This window comes from Schistocerca cancellata, chromosome 4 (genome assembly GCF_023864275.1).
Source record: "Schistocerca cancellata isolate TAMUIC-IGC-003103 chromosome 4, iqSchCanc2.1, whole genome shotgun sequence".
NCBI classification, from domain to species: domain Eukaryota; kingdom Metazoa; phylum Arthropoda; class Insecta; order Orthoptera; family Acrididae; genus Schistocerca; species Schistocerca cancellata.
The window spans coordinates 341,347,489-341,365,433 of NC_064629.1; the positions used below are offsets into that span (position 1 = coordinate 341,347,489).

The window sequence follows — 17,945 nt, forward strand, 5'->3', positions numbered from 1 at the left end:
TGTTACAGGACAGGAAGGAAGGTCTGGGTCAAATGTCTTGTGAGTGGCGAGATCATGAGACAGTGTTACAAGACAATAACAAATAGAAACTAGTCTTCTTTTTGGCCACAACTAACCAATGCACATTCTAAATGCACCACTGAGCTACCGGTGAGAACACTGCAACATGAATAGAGTTAACAGTGTGTGGTTTGGTGAGAGATCATGTTATAAAAATATTGCTTATCTTGGCTCAAAATGATTGCCATGTATGGTTTACAGGACTTCTACATTCTCGAATACAGTTGAGAGCATCATTAGTCACAATTAAGTGATGCGATGAGGCCAATATCTTGTCATTCTGCAAGCAGACTGTTGTTCATGTATTACAAGATGAAAGCAGCCTCTCATACGCTGCATGGAAAATTAATGTCTTCCGCAGAGAAATGTACATATTGGTTTTTTCTTTGCCTGCTTGTTATTCTAACAGGCGTTTAACAGCTCAGCACATAACGCCACAAACATAAAATGCCCCATTTTATTTAGTGTCATGTCATGAAAAATGTCTGCTGGAACTTACAAAGATATCACTAAATAACCATTTTGTGGTAAGAGTTATTACTGTAAGTTTTAACTAACATATGAAGAGCACAAAAGCCTTGTTTGCCCTACAAAGCATTGGCATTTAAAGAAAATAAATACTCACAGGTTTGACAGTTGGTATTTTGAGTGTAAACCAGTAATTAATGTACAAGGTGGGGCAAATACAGGTGGCCCTGATGAGTGGATGTGAATGTATGTGTATATGATGGAGCAATTGCCCATACAGCTGGCTGAACCTTGGAGCATATTTACACGATCTTCACACCTGAGAGAGTTGTTAGCAGAGGTCAGCCTGGCCACCCTGGTCATCTGATCTGTCAGTGTGTGATTATTTTGTGTGGGTAGCCCTCATGTCTAAGGCGCACTACAGTAACCCTCATAGTCTTCATGAACAGCAGCACATTTTGGATGAGACTTTTCAGCAATTCCAGCAGTCCAGCTTTGATCTGCCTTCAGCAACTTGCTGACCAGGGACCAACAGTCCCAAGAGGTGAATGGCGGTCACTTTCAATGTCTGCTACAGTAAAGTTAGTAGCATTTCTTTTCCTCTGCTGTGTTTGTTTGCACCTTGGAACTCTGCTCTCCGGGCCACTTTTATTGCCCCACCCTGTATTATTTATGTATTGTGTTGTAAGAAATTTTTATTTCAGACAGATTCTCACTAAATACAAATTATAACAATTTGAGCATGACAGTTACAGAAGATCTATGTTGTGAACTTCAACTGTTGCAGTATAATCCACAAATTACCACACTCTTGAAGAAAAAAAAAAAAAAAAAAAAAAAAAAAAAAAAAAAAAAAAAAAAAAAAAAAAATTCTTAGTTTGTTAGCAGAATCAATGACAGAAGGTAGTATGAGAGTGTTTCAGCAACAACTTTTTACATGACTTAAAAGGTGCTGAGAAGTAAACATCTGTAATGATTTTCCATAGTTCCTACAAAAGAAATATAGGACCTCTCTGTCATACGACAACAATCACACAAACTGTTAATTAGCACATATTTGTTTGTATTACTTTAATAGCTCACAGAATAAGATGAAATGCACTTACCTTTGACCACTGTTTAAGGCATAGGCAGCAGAAGTAGTGCTGACATGAATCCGGTGTGGCTACTTCTCGATTTAGTAGGGAAACAAAGCAGATAGGGCAGTTTGCTTGAGTATCATCACTTTCACTTCCACTGTCAGAAGAGCCTCCATAAATGTAATTCTGAAAAAGATTAATACTTCAAATAACTTCATGAATTATTCAATATAATTAAAAAGTGTACTATATTAATAGTAACTGTCATCGATACCTGCAGCTCGAACTCTCTTCTGTGTAATTTTATTTTCCACAACTAATTTCGAGCAGGGCTCATTTTCATGCAGCACATGTATAAAATGAAGTTTTTATATAGTTATTTATTGTTAGACACTATTTACTTACATTTACAAGGTCATTAATGTTATTTATGATATATGATGATTTGCTTTATTATATTTATGATGCCATTGCATAACTCTCATATTATCAATCTATTTTTATGTCAGTAACTGCACTTTATTATCTTTGGTGAAGCCAATTTTCGTTGAATGTAGAATTCAGGGTCATCTTTGTCAAAGTTCTCAAACTTACTTTCTTTTTTTTCTTTTTTCTTTTAAGTGTGTTGATCTATCTCCACTATAATGTTCATATAGCTCCCCTTTTCTGATCTATGAAGAACTGAAAGGTTATTGCTTATACGAGTGCTGTGCCAAAAGTTTTTACCAACTCTTAAACCAAAATCCTACCGAAAATGGGACTATTTCGTTGGAAACAGCATTATTATTATTATTATTATTATTATATATCTATGAGCATGCTCACGGCAGTTCCCCTATCAATGGATTTTAAACCACACTGCAAGTGATGAGGGAGATGCAGCCAGTGCTGAGTCAGACACAGTACAAAATGAATCTGGTGTGCTGTGATTTTCATGCAATGATATACCAGCAGAAAAATGCTCCTATAGGGACCAAAAAATGTGAATATGTTCCTGTGTATTTAAAAGAATCTGACTGAGAAGTGGGCTACCAGCTGCCTCATTCTACCTTCCTCAGCACCTTTAAAAACTTTGGGAACAGATTCACAATTTTTCCACAAGTTCCAACACACACACACACACACACACACACACACACACACACACACACACACTAGTCCACCATTGTAAGTTGCTCATACCCATCCACTCCCAGTTGCCCTTTCTCACCCATTTATTCAGCCCAACTCATTGTCATTACATCTTTGTGTCTTTCTGTCACTGTCTCCTGTGCCACAGCCGCAGTCCCCTTCATTCTATCCTACTACAACTGTCTTCTCCCGCTGTCACTGTCTCCCTGTATATCACCAAAAAGCTGTTCTTATTGCTAATATCTCGTTCCTTTCTTCCTACTCCTGCTCCCTCTTCTCACTGTCACTATCTCTCTCTTCCTTGTTGTCACTGACATATACTCTGTCTCTCATTATCACTGGCTCTCACCCACTTCCACTTTCAATTTCTCTTTCTCTTTACTCCTCCCTCCTGGCACTGTCTTCTTCACTCTTTTCTTAGCACTGTTCTGTCACTGTCAACTATGTTTCTTGGCACTGTTTCCCTGTCTCTCTCTCACCATATCATTGTCTACTTTGCTCTTTCTGTAACATAAGCACTGTCTAGTATCTTCCAGCATCTATTACTTTTCCATCACTTTGCCCCTGTCACTTTCTTCTTCTCTCTCAGCATAAAACAACTTGAATACATTCTCATGCCAAAAGTTTTTGGAAAATTTTTAAATAAGCTGAGGAAGGTAGAATGAGGCAGCTGGTACTCCACTTTTCAGTCAGAGTCTTTTAAATAAACAGACATATGCACATTTTTTTGTGCTCTGATAGGAGCATTTTTCCACTGGTTCCTTTTTTTCCCTGCTACAGCAAGGCATGTAAATAACATGAAAAATGTATTGGTCAGCAAAATTTAGATAGTTTACTTACAGGAAATTAAAGAAATGCAAAACTAATTTTACACCTCAGACCATAATTTTAATGCAGAAAAAGTTTGCATGTGCTTCAGTACAACATGAGATTAACAGGTGATAACAGAGAACTTTACAGCATATTTCTCCATACTAATTTCTGTCTCACATCAGATTTGACATGCGTATGTTACCTTATAAGTACAATAACTTTGAAGCTCTGTATCTCAGAAACCAATAAAGATATGAAGAAAATTTTCACAGGTGATTGAGATTGTGATCTTAGGAATACCACGTAAAAATTACATCCATTTGTTGTGCACAGCCATCTTGGACTCTGCGGCAGGGTTTTGGCACCCAATACACAAGCTTTTGGGGGTTTTCTCCATTATGGATAAAGATTTTTGCGAACGGGGAGATGGCTCTTCTAGATAAATACCTAGAGAACACACCCCTAAAATCTGAGCAATTTGCTGTGGTTACTTATTATTCAGATTTCTACTTGTACCAGATTTTAAGTGTAAAAGTAGGGTAACTCTGAGCCTCTGTACAATGGAAACGGATAAAGATATCAAGAATATTTTCAAGTCTGTTCAGGATCTCAGGAATATATCACAAAAATTTCAGCCATTTGCTGTGTGTAGCTGTCTTGGAATCCTTGGCTGAGTTCTGGTCCACTGGTGACAGCAAAAATATAGTAAAAAGCTCTTTTCTTTGAGATTTTCCAAGAACTGCCCACAGACTAATGGTGCCTCCCATCAAGCCCACCACAGACTATGTCAAATGCAAAAAGAAGCAACTGATTTGCTCCATTTACCTAAGCAGGAGGAAGGATGTAATATTCATACTTTGACCCTGTACCTTTTCACCATCAACAGAACCCAAGGTATTAACAATGGGAAATCTTGTTTTTATGCACAGCATTTTGGAACATATTAGGTAGGCATTCTGTCGCAAGCATACTGATGACGACTACAAAATGAAGTTAAATGATGAACAATGACACTCTTCTCCGGAATGTATTTTTGGTGTGCCTGTCCCTTCTTTGGTCACTGTTAGAAATTAGTTTTGTGAATTTTCAAGGGATTGCAAGTCTATCGAATAAGAACCTTACCCAAGTCACCCAGCAATGGCAAATGACCCAAGAAAACATTAATTCTGTGGGGAAAATGATTGAAGAGTAACCTCACATTTTATGACATTAACCCAGATAACCCTGACGTCCATCTGAAAGGACGACGTAACTCACTGTTGAAATTATTTATTTTTGCAAATAACTCATTGTTGCAACGAAGTGTGACACATTGTTACATGAAGTAGGCAGAGTCAGTTGCGCCCTGCGACAGTCAGTTTGACGCTGTCGTTCATAGTGAGTGAGAAACTGTGTCTTGAAGATAGGGCCGATTTTACCATGGCTGAACTGACTGACCTTGTCATCGATGGGTATGTATATTTTCTTTCATATTACGTCAATAATTCTGAAACTTGTCTTATACCATCTTAAAGAATTAACCTATATTATTTGTGGGCTCTTATTACGATTGAATGTTTTCTTCAGTTGTAATTCACTAATGTTTTCAACCGTCCTTCCAGAAGGACGTCAGGGTCATTTTGTATTCACAGAAAACGATGTACACTTATGGAACTTTAGGATGTGTTAGAATCAAAAGATGAGAAAATACCTAATACTGGTATGAGTGTAACATTACACCCTCCTCTAAATTCAACTGATGATGCAACAGATGAAGATTCGGGTGCTGAAGAAAATCCAAGTGTAGATAAATTACCAGCAAGTCAGCTCAATGCTACTGCGCTACATGACCTAAAAGAGAGGGGCGTGGAAGCAACAGGAAAAATAAGAGGAAACTAAGAATTGTACTCTATCATTTATAGGTAAAATGATAAAAGAAAATAGAGGATCATATGAAACTTGTTCTGACTCAGTATCCGGGATTTCCATTGTACATTGGAATGACAACAATGTTGTTACTGTAGCCACCAACTTTGACAGAGTGCAACCACTACGCTCTGTAGCAAGATTTTCCAGGGAACAAATGAAAAGGATTAGCGTGCTTCAACCTAACTTATTACACTCCTACAATACTCATATGGGAGGCATAGACTGAACTGACCAAAATGAATCCCTATATAGATGCTTTATAAGAGAGAAAAAGTGGTATTTCCCGATCATTGCACATTTTATAGACATTGCAGAGCAAAGTGCCTGGGATCTTTAGAAGCACAACGAATAACCTATAGATCATCTGACATTTCGTCGTCGAATTGTCACTGCAATTCTTGAAAGTACCAAAAGAGTCACTACCAGCAGAGGATGTCCTAGTAAGAGGGCAAAACTAGATTCTAGATTTGATGGAAGAGAACATTATGTTGCTGAATCACCAACGGACGAGATAACAAAAAAGAAGAAGCAACTGAAATGTCGAAGTTGCCACAAAAAAATTACTATGTGCGTAAAATGTGACGAACCACCTCATGTTTGTTGCTTTTTGTCTTATCATACTATTGCATAAAATATATGTATAGGTTATTTTCTTTGTTTTTTGTGTTTATTAGCTGTTTTATCCCATAATTCAAATTTATTTGTTTATTTGAAAGTATAAAAACAAAAACAAGTTAATTGTGCAATGTCATATACTTTAAAAACATGTTCCCTTATTGTCCTGACGTCCTTCTGGAAGGACGCCCATTTTTGGAAATACTAAATAAAAATAAATACTCAAAATTGTTTTTACTTTCTTCCTTACAACCTTGTGAATGAATGTAGATAAGATATAAATCAATTTTTGAAAAACAAATAATTCAGGACTATCTGGGTTAAAGGGACTCTAAATATTGGATCAACTGTAGTGCAGATCATTGTTCATGATCCTTCAAGCCCCAACAAGAGATATGCGTGTTGGATGCCACATTCTTTGAGAGAAGCCCAAAACAACACAAGAATGGATTGGAGTCATCTTATTCTTGAAAAATTTCACAAACAGTGGTCCAAAGACAGGTATATTATCATCACTGGTGACAAAACATGAGTGTGCCATTATGACTCTGAAATGAAGAGGCAGTCTGCATTATGATGATTTCCAGGTGAGGAACCACCCATGAAAATTTCAGAGAAGTAGGAGCTCTGGAAAGGCGATGGTGGCCACTTTCTTCATGAAGATGGGTTATCTCACCTCTGTGAACCTGGACACACATCGTACAGTCAATGCTGAGTGATATGTGACCAAATATCTGCCGAAAGTCACAGCCACATGGAGGTCACAGCACCCAAAGTTGAAGAGCGGCACCTTCATCTGTATCATGACAATTTGTCAACACAAATAGCTGCCAGAACAATGGACTTCTTGCAAAAGGAGAAAGAGTGTGTGTGTGACCACACTCAATCTTTTCACCTGACCTGGCCCTATCGACTTCTTCCTGTTCCCAAATCTGAAGGAAAAGAATTTATGGGCAGGGTTTTGCATCCAACGATGAGGCTATTGCAGCATTTTGCATCCAACGATGAGGCTATTGCAGCATACAACAGTGCTCGAAGAGACTTCCCTAAAGAAGCTTGGACTGAAACAATTTGTAAGTGGTTAAAGAGGATGGAGAAATGTATAAGTGTTTATGGAAAGTATTTTAAAATATTGTAATAGTTATATTTTTTTCTGAATTTCTGCTAAAATTTTTTGGCGTTAACCTCATATATATTATTGGGTGTTATTTTTCGCAGAGGTGGGTGCTAAATGTGTGAGGCTGGTTCCACTTTTGTTTACATGTCCTCTCTATCTTTTAATAAAGTTTCGTCCTGTATGTAGACCATATCACTGTCACTGTATTTAATTTTATATATTCCTGACTGGTCGTATTTTTTAGTTTTGTCTATTCCGAGTATTATGTTCATTTGAGTTTGTTTTCTGTGCAACAGCTATTTTCAAGATTAACATTAAGAAACGTGTAACTTGTTTTTTGTGAAACATTCCCTAAGTGCAGTAATATAACACACTTATCTTTCTTATTTCTTTTAATTTTTGCTAATGTTATTTCTCAAGTTTCATTTGCATAAAGTAAAGGTGTCACCAACCTGAAGATTGGTTTGAATAACATAATGTTTTACTGAACATGGTCCTATTGGAGGTGGTATGCGCCTGCTTTCTTCTAACCTATGAACAACTTACCCTGTCAGTTACAGAGGAACCTACGGAGTAATGTGGACTTGAGCCACAAAGCAACTCAACATTTTTCACATAACAAACATTGCCAGAGGTGAATGAAGTGCTAAATGACAGATAAAATTCCTTGGACTCACGACGGACCTTTGGATATATTGGGCTCAATTTACTACTGAGCTTTTGCACACTTGGCCTTAATTTTCTTCCTGTGTATTTTATTGACTATATCAAGACTGTAGCCATTATTGGTCATTACAGTATAACCCTACTTTTCATGCTTCCAGAATTAATGTTTTCCTGATGTTTACAACATCTTTTATTGATCTCTTAAAATTTTTTTATGTTAACATTATTAATTCACATCTTTTCGGTTATCATAACTGCAAATCTCCTACAATCTACACATAATGAAACAATGTTCATGGACAGAAAGGCAACAATACAGTTGACATATAATGACACTGGCAAGACACTGACTTTCAAGTAGTGTTTACAAGCATTAGGCAATTTAACTGTCTTTAGTCCTGGATTCTCTAGTTCTGAGCTTTTTGTTAGTGTTGTCTTCAGACTGAAGACTGGTCTCATGCAGTGATCTACATGCTAGTCTAATCTGTGCAAGCCTCATCATCTCTGCATAACTACTGTAACCTATGTCCAATTGAAACCGCTAACTGTATTCGAGATCTGGTATCCCTTTACAATTTTTACTCCTCTCCCCACATTTCTCTCCATTACCTAAGTCAGAGATTGCTTGACGCCCCAAAATGTCTCCTACCAACTGATCCCACCTTTTAGTTACCTTGTATTATAAATTTCTTTTTCCCTCATTTTGATTCAGTACCTCTTTATTAGATATTCAGTCAATCCAACTAACCTTTAGCATTCTTCTGTAGCAGCACTTCAAAAATTTCTGTTGTAGTCTTGTCAGTGCTATATGCTCCAGACAAATAAAGAAAAAACTTCTTAATGAGTTTATACTCAATTCAATAAATTTCTCAATTTCAGAAACACATTTCTTTTTTGCAATTGTCTGCCTGCATTTTATATCTTTATACTTAGCAATTATTAACTGTTTTGCTTCCCACGCAACAAAACGTTATCAACTGCTTGTAGTGACTCATATCGTAATCCACTTCCCTCCGCATCACCTGATTTTATTTGACGATTGTCCATCACCCATGTTTTGCTCTTGCTGATGTTCATCTGACAACCTCTTTTTCAAGACACTATATCCATTCTATTCTTAATCGATAGAAGGCAAAAGATGGAACAATTTGTGCAAGCAGTACTTTGTCTCCTAATACTGCCACACTCCTAACAGTAACTATATTGTGTGTAGTGTTGTTCACAGTTATTTGATTAAATTCTGTGTTGAAATGGGCTAAACTTCAAAATCGAAATGAGAGGAAAGGTATCAACAAGAACAACTCTTCTACATAGTATTTGAACTGTTTCAAAAAAAGTAAATTGTATGAATATTGTTTTGGCAAAAATATACCCCCCCCCCCCCCCCGAAATCGAAATATGTAGTGATACCGGAGATATGGTTAGGTTGGGACCTACACTGATTAAAATGACTGAGTGACACAAGTAGCAATATCTAAGTAAACACTGTACCTGTGACACACTTTTCTGGTACTGCCTTTGGAATATTTCATTATGTTGCTACACATCTACATGCAAGTATCATCATTGCCATTGCCATGTGAAGTTGAAAAGTAAATAGGTAATACCATTTTCCCTTTATGAATGTAGTGCAATGTTTTGTTGTTTGTTTTGGTCTTCAGTCTGAAAACTGGTTTCATACGGCTCTCAATGCTGTGCAAGCCTCCCCTTCTCTACATAATTACTGCAACCTACGTTCAGTTGAATCCGCTTACTCTAGTCAAACCTTGGTCTCACTCAACAGATAATGGTGGTGCAATTATTTCGGCGCATCACATCGAGGTCTTTAGCACCCACTCCTCCCAAGACTTCCCTCCATTACCAAACTGACAATTTCTTGATGCATCAGGAAGTGTATGAGAAACCAACCATTTCTTTAAGCCAAGTTGTGCCATAAATTTTCTAGTCCAGCTGCCTGCTTTGGATAAAAAGCTTCAGAAAATACTTCCTAACATTTAAATGGATATTCAATGTTAGCAAATTTCTCTTTTTCTCAAAACCTTTTCTTGCTATTATCAGTCTACATTTTTATCCTCTCTGTTTCAACCATTATCAGTTACTTTGAAGCCAAATGGGAAAACTCATCTAGTATTTTCAAGGCTGATTGTAAAAACACTGTTGACTGGAGATCCATTCTAATCTTATTTCAGAAAACAAAACAAGTACACCAATTCTATGTTGTGTGTAACTAAATCTGGATCAACTGAACAAGATTCAGTGTTGATACAACTTAAAATGAGACATGCTTGGTAAAACTGCTAAATAAATGATCAACACAATTACCGAGTTTTGACAACAGATATTAATTGTACACCAGACAATAAACAATTTTCTGTTGTAAAGCCAGAGGAAAATAAGCAGATGAAACTTCTCAAACATCAAGAAACTTCTCTACAGCCAAAAAGCATCAAAATACTGCCCATCACAGTGACCTAGAATGTTAGGAAAGCAGCAAGTACCATATTCAGGTTATGTAATTTTAAAATGTGATTTATCAGTTATCTTTAGACCAGAAATCACAACGAGTACATGGTTTGGAGCTGATAATTCATGCCCACCTAGTTTCTGTTATTTTGTGGTGCAGTCGATTTCACTCAACACAAACTGTAGATGACTGTGGCATCACATCAAGCTTTCACTACTTTGCTGAGCATGGTGAAACACACACACTACTGACTGTTGACTACAGATTCAGACAGCTTTATCTGGGAATGAATATTTCAATCATTCACAAGAAACTATTAAAGCACAGTGCACCAGAGGTATACACTTGTGTTGGTTTGACCAGTAGCATGATTTACAGGGCATGTTTCCACTGGAGTTGGTACACTACTGACTTCTTCAGACATCTGAGCAGACTTCCCATCCAGATATATGGAGATCTACAGGTTAATGTGGACAATGAACCATCACTTAATCATTTTGCACATCAGCAAGTATTTCCAGAGGCAAAGAAGCAATAAGTGAAATAATATTTTCGCATTACTTGCAAGTTTCTCCAAGTATTCTGATGAGAACAATTACTAACATCACCAATATTCTCCTCAACCCACCCATACAGATATTTTTAAAAAGAGAAAAAGAGAGAGAGAGAGAGAGAGAGAGAGAGAGAGAGAGAGAGATTCGGCAGTGTGACAGTGTTAATAAGAACTTCTGTATTATTATTTCTTCTACACTTGCATTTACCAAAAGTTCTTTCTTTTGTAGTGTCACTAGATTGTGAACTGATGACGATAACTGGACTTGATTTGATTCACAAAATTTTGTCTGTGGAAGCTGATCGTAGTTAACAGCAAAATAATCTGTGATTACTGTTTACACAATGCAGACTTTCAAGTTCACCTGATTTAAGTTCATTTTTTGTGCTAATCAACTGCTTCACACAATCAGCATTGTCTTATTTAATTTGACTACATTACATTACACTTTTTTATTTTTGTTGTAATTCATTTTATAACTTCTTTTTAAGACACTATCAATCCTGCTCATCTGCTATTCTGAGTCTCTTACCATCTCAGATCGAATAAAAATCTTAATGTCAAATGTTTCTCAAAGTCAGCTTCTTCCAGATTTTTCATTCTGTAAGGAATTCGTGTCAGTACTTTGCAACCATGACTTATTAAATTGATGGTTCTATAATATTAACATCTATCAGCACCAGCCTTCTTTGGAAAAAGAATTATTAAATCCTTCTTAAAGTCTGAGGGTATTTTGCCTGTGTTATATATCTTGCATACCAGGAGGAATAGTTTTGTCATGGCATGAGCACCCAAGAATCTTAATAATTCTCTGGGGATCATCTAATCCAGGACCTTCGTTTAGACTTACATTTTTCACTCCTCTGACTAAATCTTTTCAGTCATATCCACATCTCAACTTCATCTCATTCCTCTTCCCATACTGTAATATTGTTTTCAAGTATTTTTTTTACCTTGTACAGCCCTACTATACATTCCTTTTATCTTTCAGCCATCCTTTCTTTGCTTACAAGGGAAACTCCCCATTACAGCCCCCTCAGATTTAGTTGTCAGATGGCCCAGTCGATAGCCCTCAAATACTGAACACCATGAAAACAGGAAGAAGGCCTACAAAACAGAGAAAAAAAGAAGCAAAATAGAAACAGTGAACAGTCCAAGCTCAAGATGTGCAGCACTGAGTATATGTGTGTGGCCACGCCATCACAGTTATGTAGATACGGTACTGGACTGCCAAAAGGGAGATCCATGTCAAATCTCAAACATTCCCTGTCTTTTCTGTTTTCACCCACAAAATTATGAACTGTCCATCCAGTTACTGACATGTCTGTTCGCTGTATTCAAATTTGTGTCTGTGTTGTAGTGTAACGTCCGTTTGCAACCACGAAGTGTAAGAAAATGACCTCCAGACCTATTTACCAACTATTAGTTCTACACAGATGTCACATGTTATGACTCTTGTGTTCTGTTTTGGAAGTTTTGAATTCCTTTGTTGTAACATTCTTCACATCCGCTTATTCCTTTTCATTTCTGTGAAAGGTCGATGTGGCATGTCGCCTGCTCTCACTATTCATCACATTTACTTGCAATGGTAATACAACATGACATATTCTATAACCAGTGTATAGTATGACAACTGCCAAGACTACAGAAGGAGAAACGAGATGTTAATGACCAGACAAAGTTCATAAATTTTGTAAAAACAAAAATTTGGCACATGAGCTAGATTTGGACATGGATCTCCGCCTTCATAGTCCAACACCGTAACCACATAACCACAACGCTGCAGCGACAAAACTCTGCTTCATGCTACACATCTTGAGTTAGGACCATTCACTGTTTCTATTTTGCTGCTTTTTTCACAGTTCAGTACACCTTCTTCCTGTTTTCATGCTTGATCTGTGTTCAGTTTTTGATATGCTACCTACTGGCACATCTTAAGACTAAATCTGAGGGTGTTGGGATGGGAAGTTTCCCTTGTTAGTACTGGCTAGCTATATGAGCTCTTAATTTCCTACAGGAACTTTCCTACAGGTGACAACTATCTTTCCTCTGGTCATGCATGCTTCTATAACTTTCAATTTCTTGTCAAACCATTCACGCTCTGCCATTTTGCACTTTCTGTCAGTCATATTGTATAGACTTGGGTATCCCCTTATGCCTGCTCCATTTTGCTGCATTTTTACATTTTTCTCTTTTCGTCAGTTAAATTCAGTATCTCTGTCTACAAACACTCTCTGCAAACCAGGCATGGCACAGGGTGCAGGTATCTTCCCATTCGAATTACGTATTGAGTGGGGGACGAATGACTGCTAAAATGCTTCTATGCATGCTGCAATTAGTCTAATTCTGTATTCACAGTCAGTATGGGGGTCCAATGCATAGGTGGCTGAAGAATATGGCTAGATTCTTCAATTAATACTGGTTCTACCAATTTTGTAAGTAGACTTTTGAGGGATAATTTGTTTCTGTCTTCAAGTGTTTACCAATTCAGGTTTTTCAACATTTCTGATGCTCTCCTGTGACTCAGACACTCATGTAACCATTCATGTTGTGCTTCTTTGTATATATCCAACATCCCATGTTAGTCCTATTTCGTGTGAGTACCACACATTTGAGCAATATTCTAAGATGAAATACACAAGTGAACTGTAAGCAGTCTCCTTTGTAGGATGATTACATTTTCCCAGTATCCTGACAATGAACAAAAATCTGTCACCTGTTTGCCTACCGCAAAGCCTATGTTATCATTCAATTTCTTATTCCTAAAAATTATTAGCTGTATGAGGTGATTGATTTTAAATGGGAATCATTAACATTGTCTTCATAGGATACTACATTTTTCATTTTTTGAAGTGCATAATTTTACATTTCTGTACATTTACAGCAAGCAGACAATCTTCGTAGCACTCTGAAATCTTATCAGGATCAGCCTGAATATTTAGGCAGCTTTTTTCAAACTTTACTTCAATACAGACAACTGCATCATTCACAAAAAAAGCCTGGGGTTGCTATTAATATTGTCTGCTACAGTGTTAATATAAAACACAAACAACATGGGTCCAAATACAATTCTGTGGGGCATGCCTCAAATTACTTCCCCTTCTGGCAATGACCAAGATAACAGGTTGCATGCTGCATACCCTAAAATTCTCAATGCAGTTACAAGTTCTGTTCTAATATCCCAAATAATTGTACCCATAAGGACACATGCGGGGTAAAATATACCCTGCTGTAGCTCTGATAAGTTGGTAGAACTGTTGAATAAATTCTACAACTACGACTTTCCACATACCTTTCAACCAACTGTCCCTCCTCACTTCCATGGATTGTCTTGTTGAGTGAAGGTATTTTTTTAGCGCCTGGGCAAAAAATTCCCCATGCGTGTGATAACACAGCAATTGTAGCCACTGCACTTTGGGAGTACATTGCGGATTGAAGTGTGATAAAGACATGGCTTCCAATGTAGAACATTGTGCAAATGAACACGAGATAAATAATTTGTCTGGCAGCAAAAATGACCACATATCAGAGCATGATCATAATACAGATACTAAGCAATGGGACAGACAGTTATGATTCAGAGGATGTGGCTACAATATTTCAAGCACGCTGCAAACAAAAGCATGGCACTCTGGAAAAAATCTGGACCACCAAGAAATGCCGTCACTTACCAAATTTGCTGTGAAATCCATCATTGGAATGGAAGAGCCACAAAAGAAGAAAGCTTGATTGTCTTCTGGGGGATATGACATGTGTTCCCAGAAAAAGGACTGGAAAACCAAAACTACATTCTACATTCTAAGAAGGGATACACTAGTGAACTGTAAGTAGTCGTTAGTAGCATGACTGCATTTTCCTGGTATCCTGCCAAAGAAAAATTCTGTTGCCTGCTTGCTTGCAGCAAAGTCTATGTTATCATTTGATTTCATATTCCTAAAAATTATTACTCCTAGGTATTTGTATGAGTTGACGGATTATAAATGGGAATCATTAAGACCCCCTGCAGGTTAATATCTAATGAACAATAATTTTCAGTTTGTAAAGAATGTATCTGTAATGACTCTGGTTAGATATAACAGACAAACTCTGCAGAATACACTGTCTTTGCGAGATCCAATTTTTTTTCATTAAGAGAAGCAAGTGTTTACATCTTAAAAAATCATTAAATGCATATTTAAAATACTCTGATGTGATGTGTACATACATATTTCAATTTCCTAAATAGTTCCATGAAAATATATATTTTTTCTAACTAGGGTGAAAAATACTCCATGCATATAATATCACAAAAATAAGTGGGTGTGCATATGGATTAACAAACACTGGCGTGGTTCTAAGTGTAATGCTTTTTGAAGTCACGAAGTACTGTATCTACCTGATTTCCTTGATTCATGGCTTTCACAATGTCATGTGAGAAAGATGACTAGTAGGGTTTCACGTGATCTGACATTTATGGAACGCATGCTGGTTTTGCCCAAGACCCCTCAATAAGTTTGAGTTTAAAATATGCTCTAGGATATCTCCTGTGTCATACAAGGATTTATTCTGGGTCTTTGATCCTCCACTGCCGTAATTCATTTCTTAAAGCTACCCAATTGTCTTCTATTGTATTCCTTTCCATAATTTCAATCATTGACTAATGCACACCTCAATATTCGCAACTGTTTCTGATGCCTTCAATATATCCAGGTCCCATCTCCTTGACTTTCTTCCTTCCTCCAATTTTAATCTGCTGTACCTAACCCATAAATTACAGTCAGAGTCCACAACTGTCCTGGAAATGTTCTCCAATTTAATACTAAAAAAAGTAGTACCCTACAGCATAATATTTCAAGTATGGCATAAAAAAATCTCTCAAATTAAGAAGTTGTCAAATTCCTTAGAAATCAGAAAAATAATAAGTAATTTTGTCCTATTTAGGAGCTGTCCACCAGTAATCACTGTGGTGTAACAAATTTGGTAGTTTAACTATGAATAACTATTTTGTTGTACATCAGTTGCTTGCATCTTTAACATTTGTGCTTACTGGTACTAGTCATAAAATCACCTGTTAACACTGCTGTGAGTCATACATTGCATAAGTTTCCTCTAACTTCATTTATTGTGGTATCACTAAACATATTCATTAAAATATGTGTGTCTTATTAGGTCACTCAAAATTGAACACACAAACATACGTTGGTATTATTAGCAGTATTTCATTATCCAGAAGTCAAACAAAGGTAGGGGAAAATGGCGCTCACCCGAAAAGTGCTGTTACTTGCTGAAGCTGATGGACCTGGTTCATCATGAGTATGGCTTTGCCATGTAAGTGGTGATGCTGAAGTTGAGGGCAATCTATGGCTCCAGTCCACACTGTCCTCCAGTTGTACAGTTTGACACAGCTGCCAGATAAAATATTTCACTAATATAGCACACATCACATTGTTTCTCAGCACCTTTCTATTTGCACATTGTGGAATAAAAATTTACTGCATGGCTAAAAGTTTCTGAACACCTCACTGATTATGCTTCGTGCAACTTCTGGCTATGTATCCAAAATTAAAAATGTTCAAGGACAATGTGTCATCACAGTTCATGTTTTCAGCCAGAATGAATCAACGGAGAAAAGTGACCTAGTCTGAATGTCACAGACTGTATGTGCCCCATTTGGTCATGCTGTCTACATGTTTTCATTTGAGTTATTGTAACGTTGAAATGTCATGAAAGCATCCAATACAAAGCATACTGCTTGCCGTCTAATAAATGAACCGATAGCAATTGTCAAACTCTACAGCATAGTTTGGTAAACTTTTGTTGCAAATGGCTCTGAGCACTATGGGACGTAACATCTGAGGTCATCAGTCCCCTAGACTTAGAACTACTTAAACCTAACTAACCTAAGGACATCACACACATCCATGCCCGAGGCAGGATTCGAACCTGCTACCGACTTTTGTTGCAGCTCAGGTTCAAAGGTAAATTACAGAATGATTCCTAAAAGATTCTAAGATTCAATCTTCAGAGTCATACTGTTGCTCGGAAATCACTGGGAAAAAGAACAGATGCACTATGTCACTGTTATAAACGACATTGTCACTGGTCTGTGTAGGTGTGGAAGCCTGTATTATGGAGTGATGTGTCATGCTACATGATGATGTAGCACTCATAATGGAAGTGCTGACCTAAAAGATGCTTAATATGTGGTATCTATTCAAGTTTGTTATAACAACAGTGAAATTTGGATGAACGATGTCGGGTATGTGCATTTTTCACTAGTCTGCTCTTTGTAATGAACAGTAATGGGTGTTCGGAGATTTTTAGCCACTTAGTGTTAGAGTGTAGCCAATACCTCTAATGCAACATTGAAACAGTAAAACTTTGTTAAGTCATCTTATGCAAATAGAAATATTTTCCCAAACTGAACTCTATTACATCACATGTACATTTATTAATAGCAACTCAAATACTGCAAAAAACTTCAGTGTTATGTATAAAGAAGATTTCAGTGAAATTATTCAAAATCTACATCTCACCTGGAAGGAATTATCATTTGTTGTGTTTGATGGTGATGTTTCTTGACGAGCATCACTTTCCCTGTTAACTGTAGATGGTGAACTGGATGGTCTGCCATTCTCCCAACTGTTGTCCAATTCTACATTCATATCTAAATACGTTTGTAATACAGCAACACATAATTAAGGCAGATCTTCTTAGACAATTTAATACTAATAAGTCACACAAGAATCATGAACATGCAAAGTACCGTTCACTTCTATTCAACAATGAAGTATTGACAGCTTTTTGTCTCTAAGCATTATCTCCCATGTTGGTTAATCAAAATGACAAGTTCGCTCCCTTTGAGCCATGGGACTACAAAGTTAACAACAAAAACTGATTCACTCATGAATGTAATGACAATACCTAATGTCACTGTGATGCAATATGAAAGTGCCAACTAGCAATCCTTCCTACAATATTATGTTACCAGCAAAAAACTGTAAAATAAAAAGGCTCCGATTCAACTGCTCATAGCAATTTACAATATGAAAATTTCAGGTAAATTAACTGACAGTACAGCACAAATTTAAC

The 17,945-nt window shown here is 37.0% G+C and overlaps 1 protein-coding gene across 7 annotated transcripts in view; it reads right to left on the bottom strand.

Moving 5' to 3' along the window:
* The window catches only part of LOC126184547 (serine/arginine repetitive matrix protein 2-like), a 294,117-nt gene that overhangs the window by 240,972 nt on the left and 35,200 nt on the right, over window positions 1-17,945 (bottom strand). For all 7 annotated transcript variants that reach the window (XM_049926972.1, XM_049926970.1, XM_049926968.1 and 4 more), the window contains exons 3-5: window positions 17,390-17,520; window positions 16,118-16,258; window positions 1,635-1,793 (exon numbers count right to left, since the gene is read on the bottom strand). In XM_049926972.1, coding sequence (XP_049782929.1) covers window positions 1,635-1,793; window positions 16,118-16,258; window positions 17,390-17,520 — 431 coding nt within the window. The remainder of the gene's footprint in view (window positions 1-1,634; window positions 1,794-16,117; window positions 16,259-17,389; window positions 17,521-17,945) is intronic.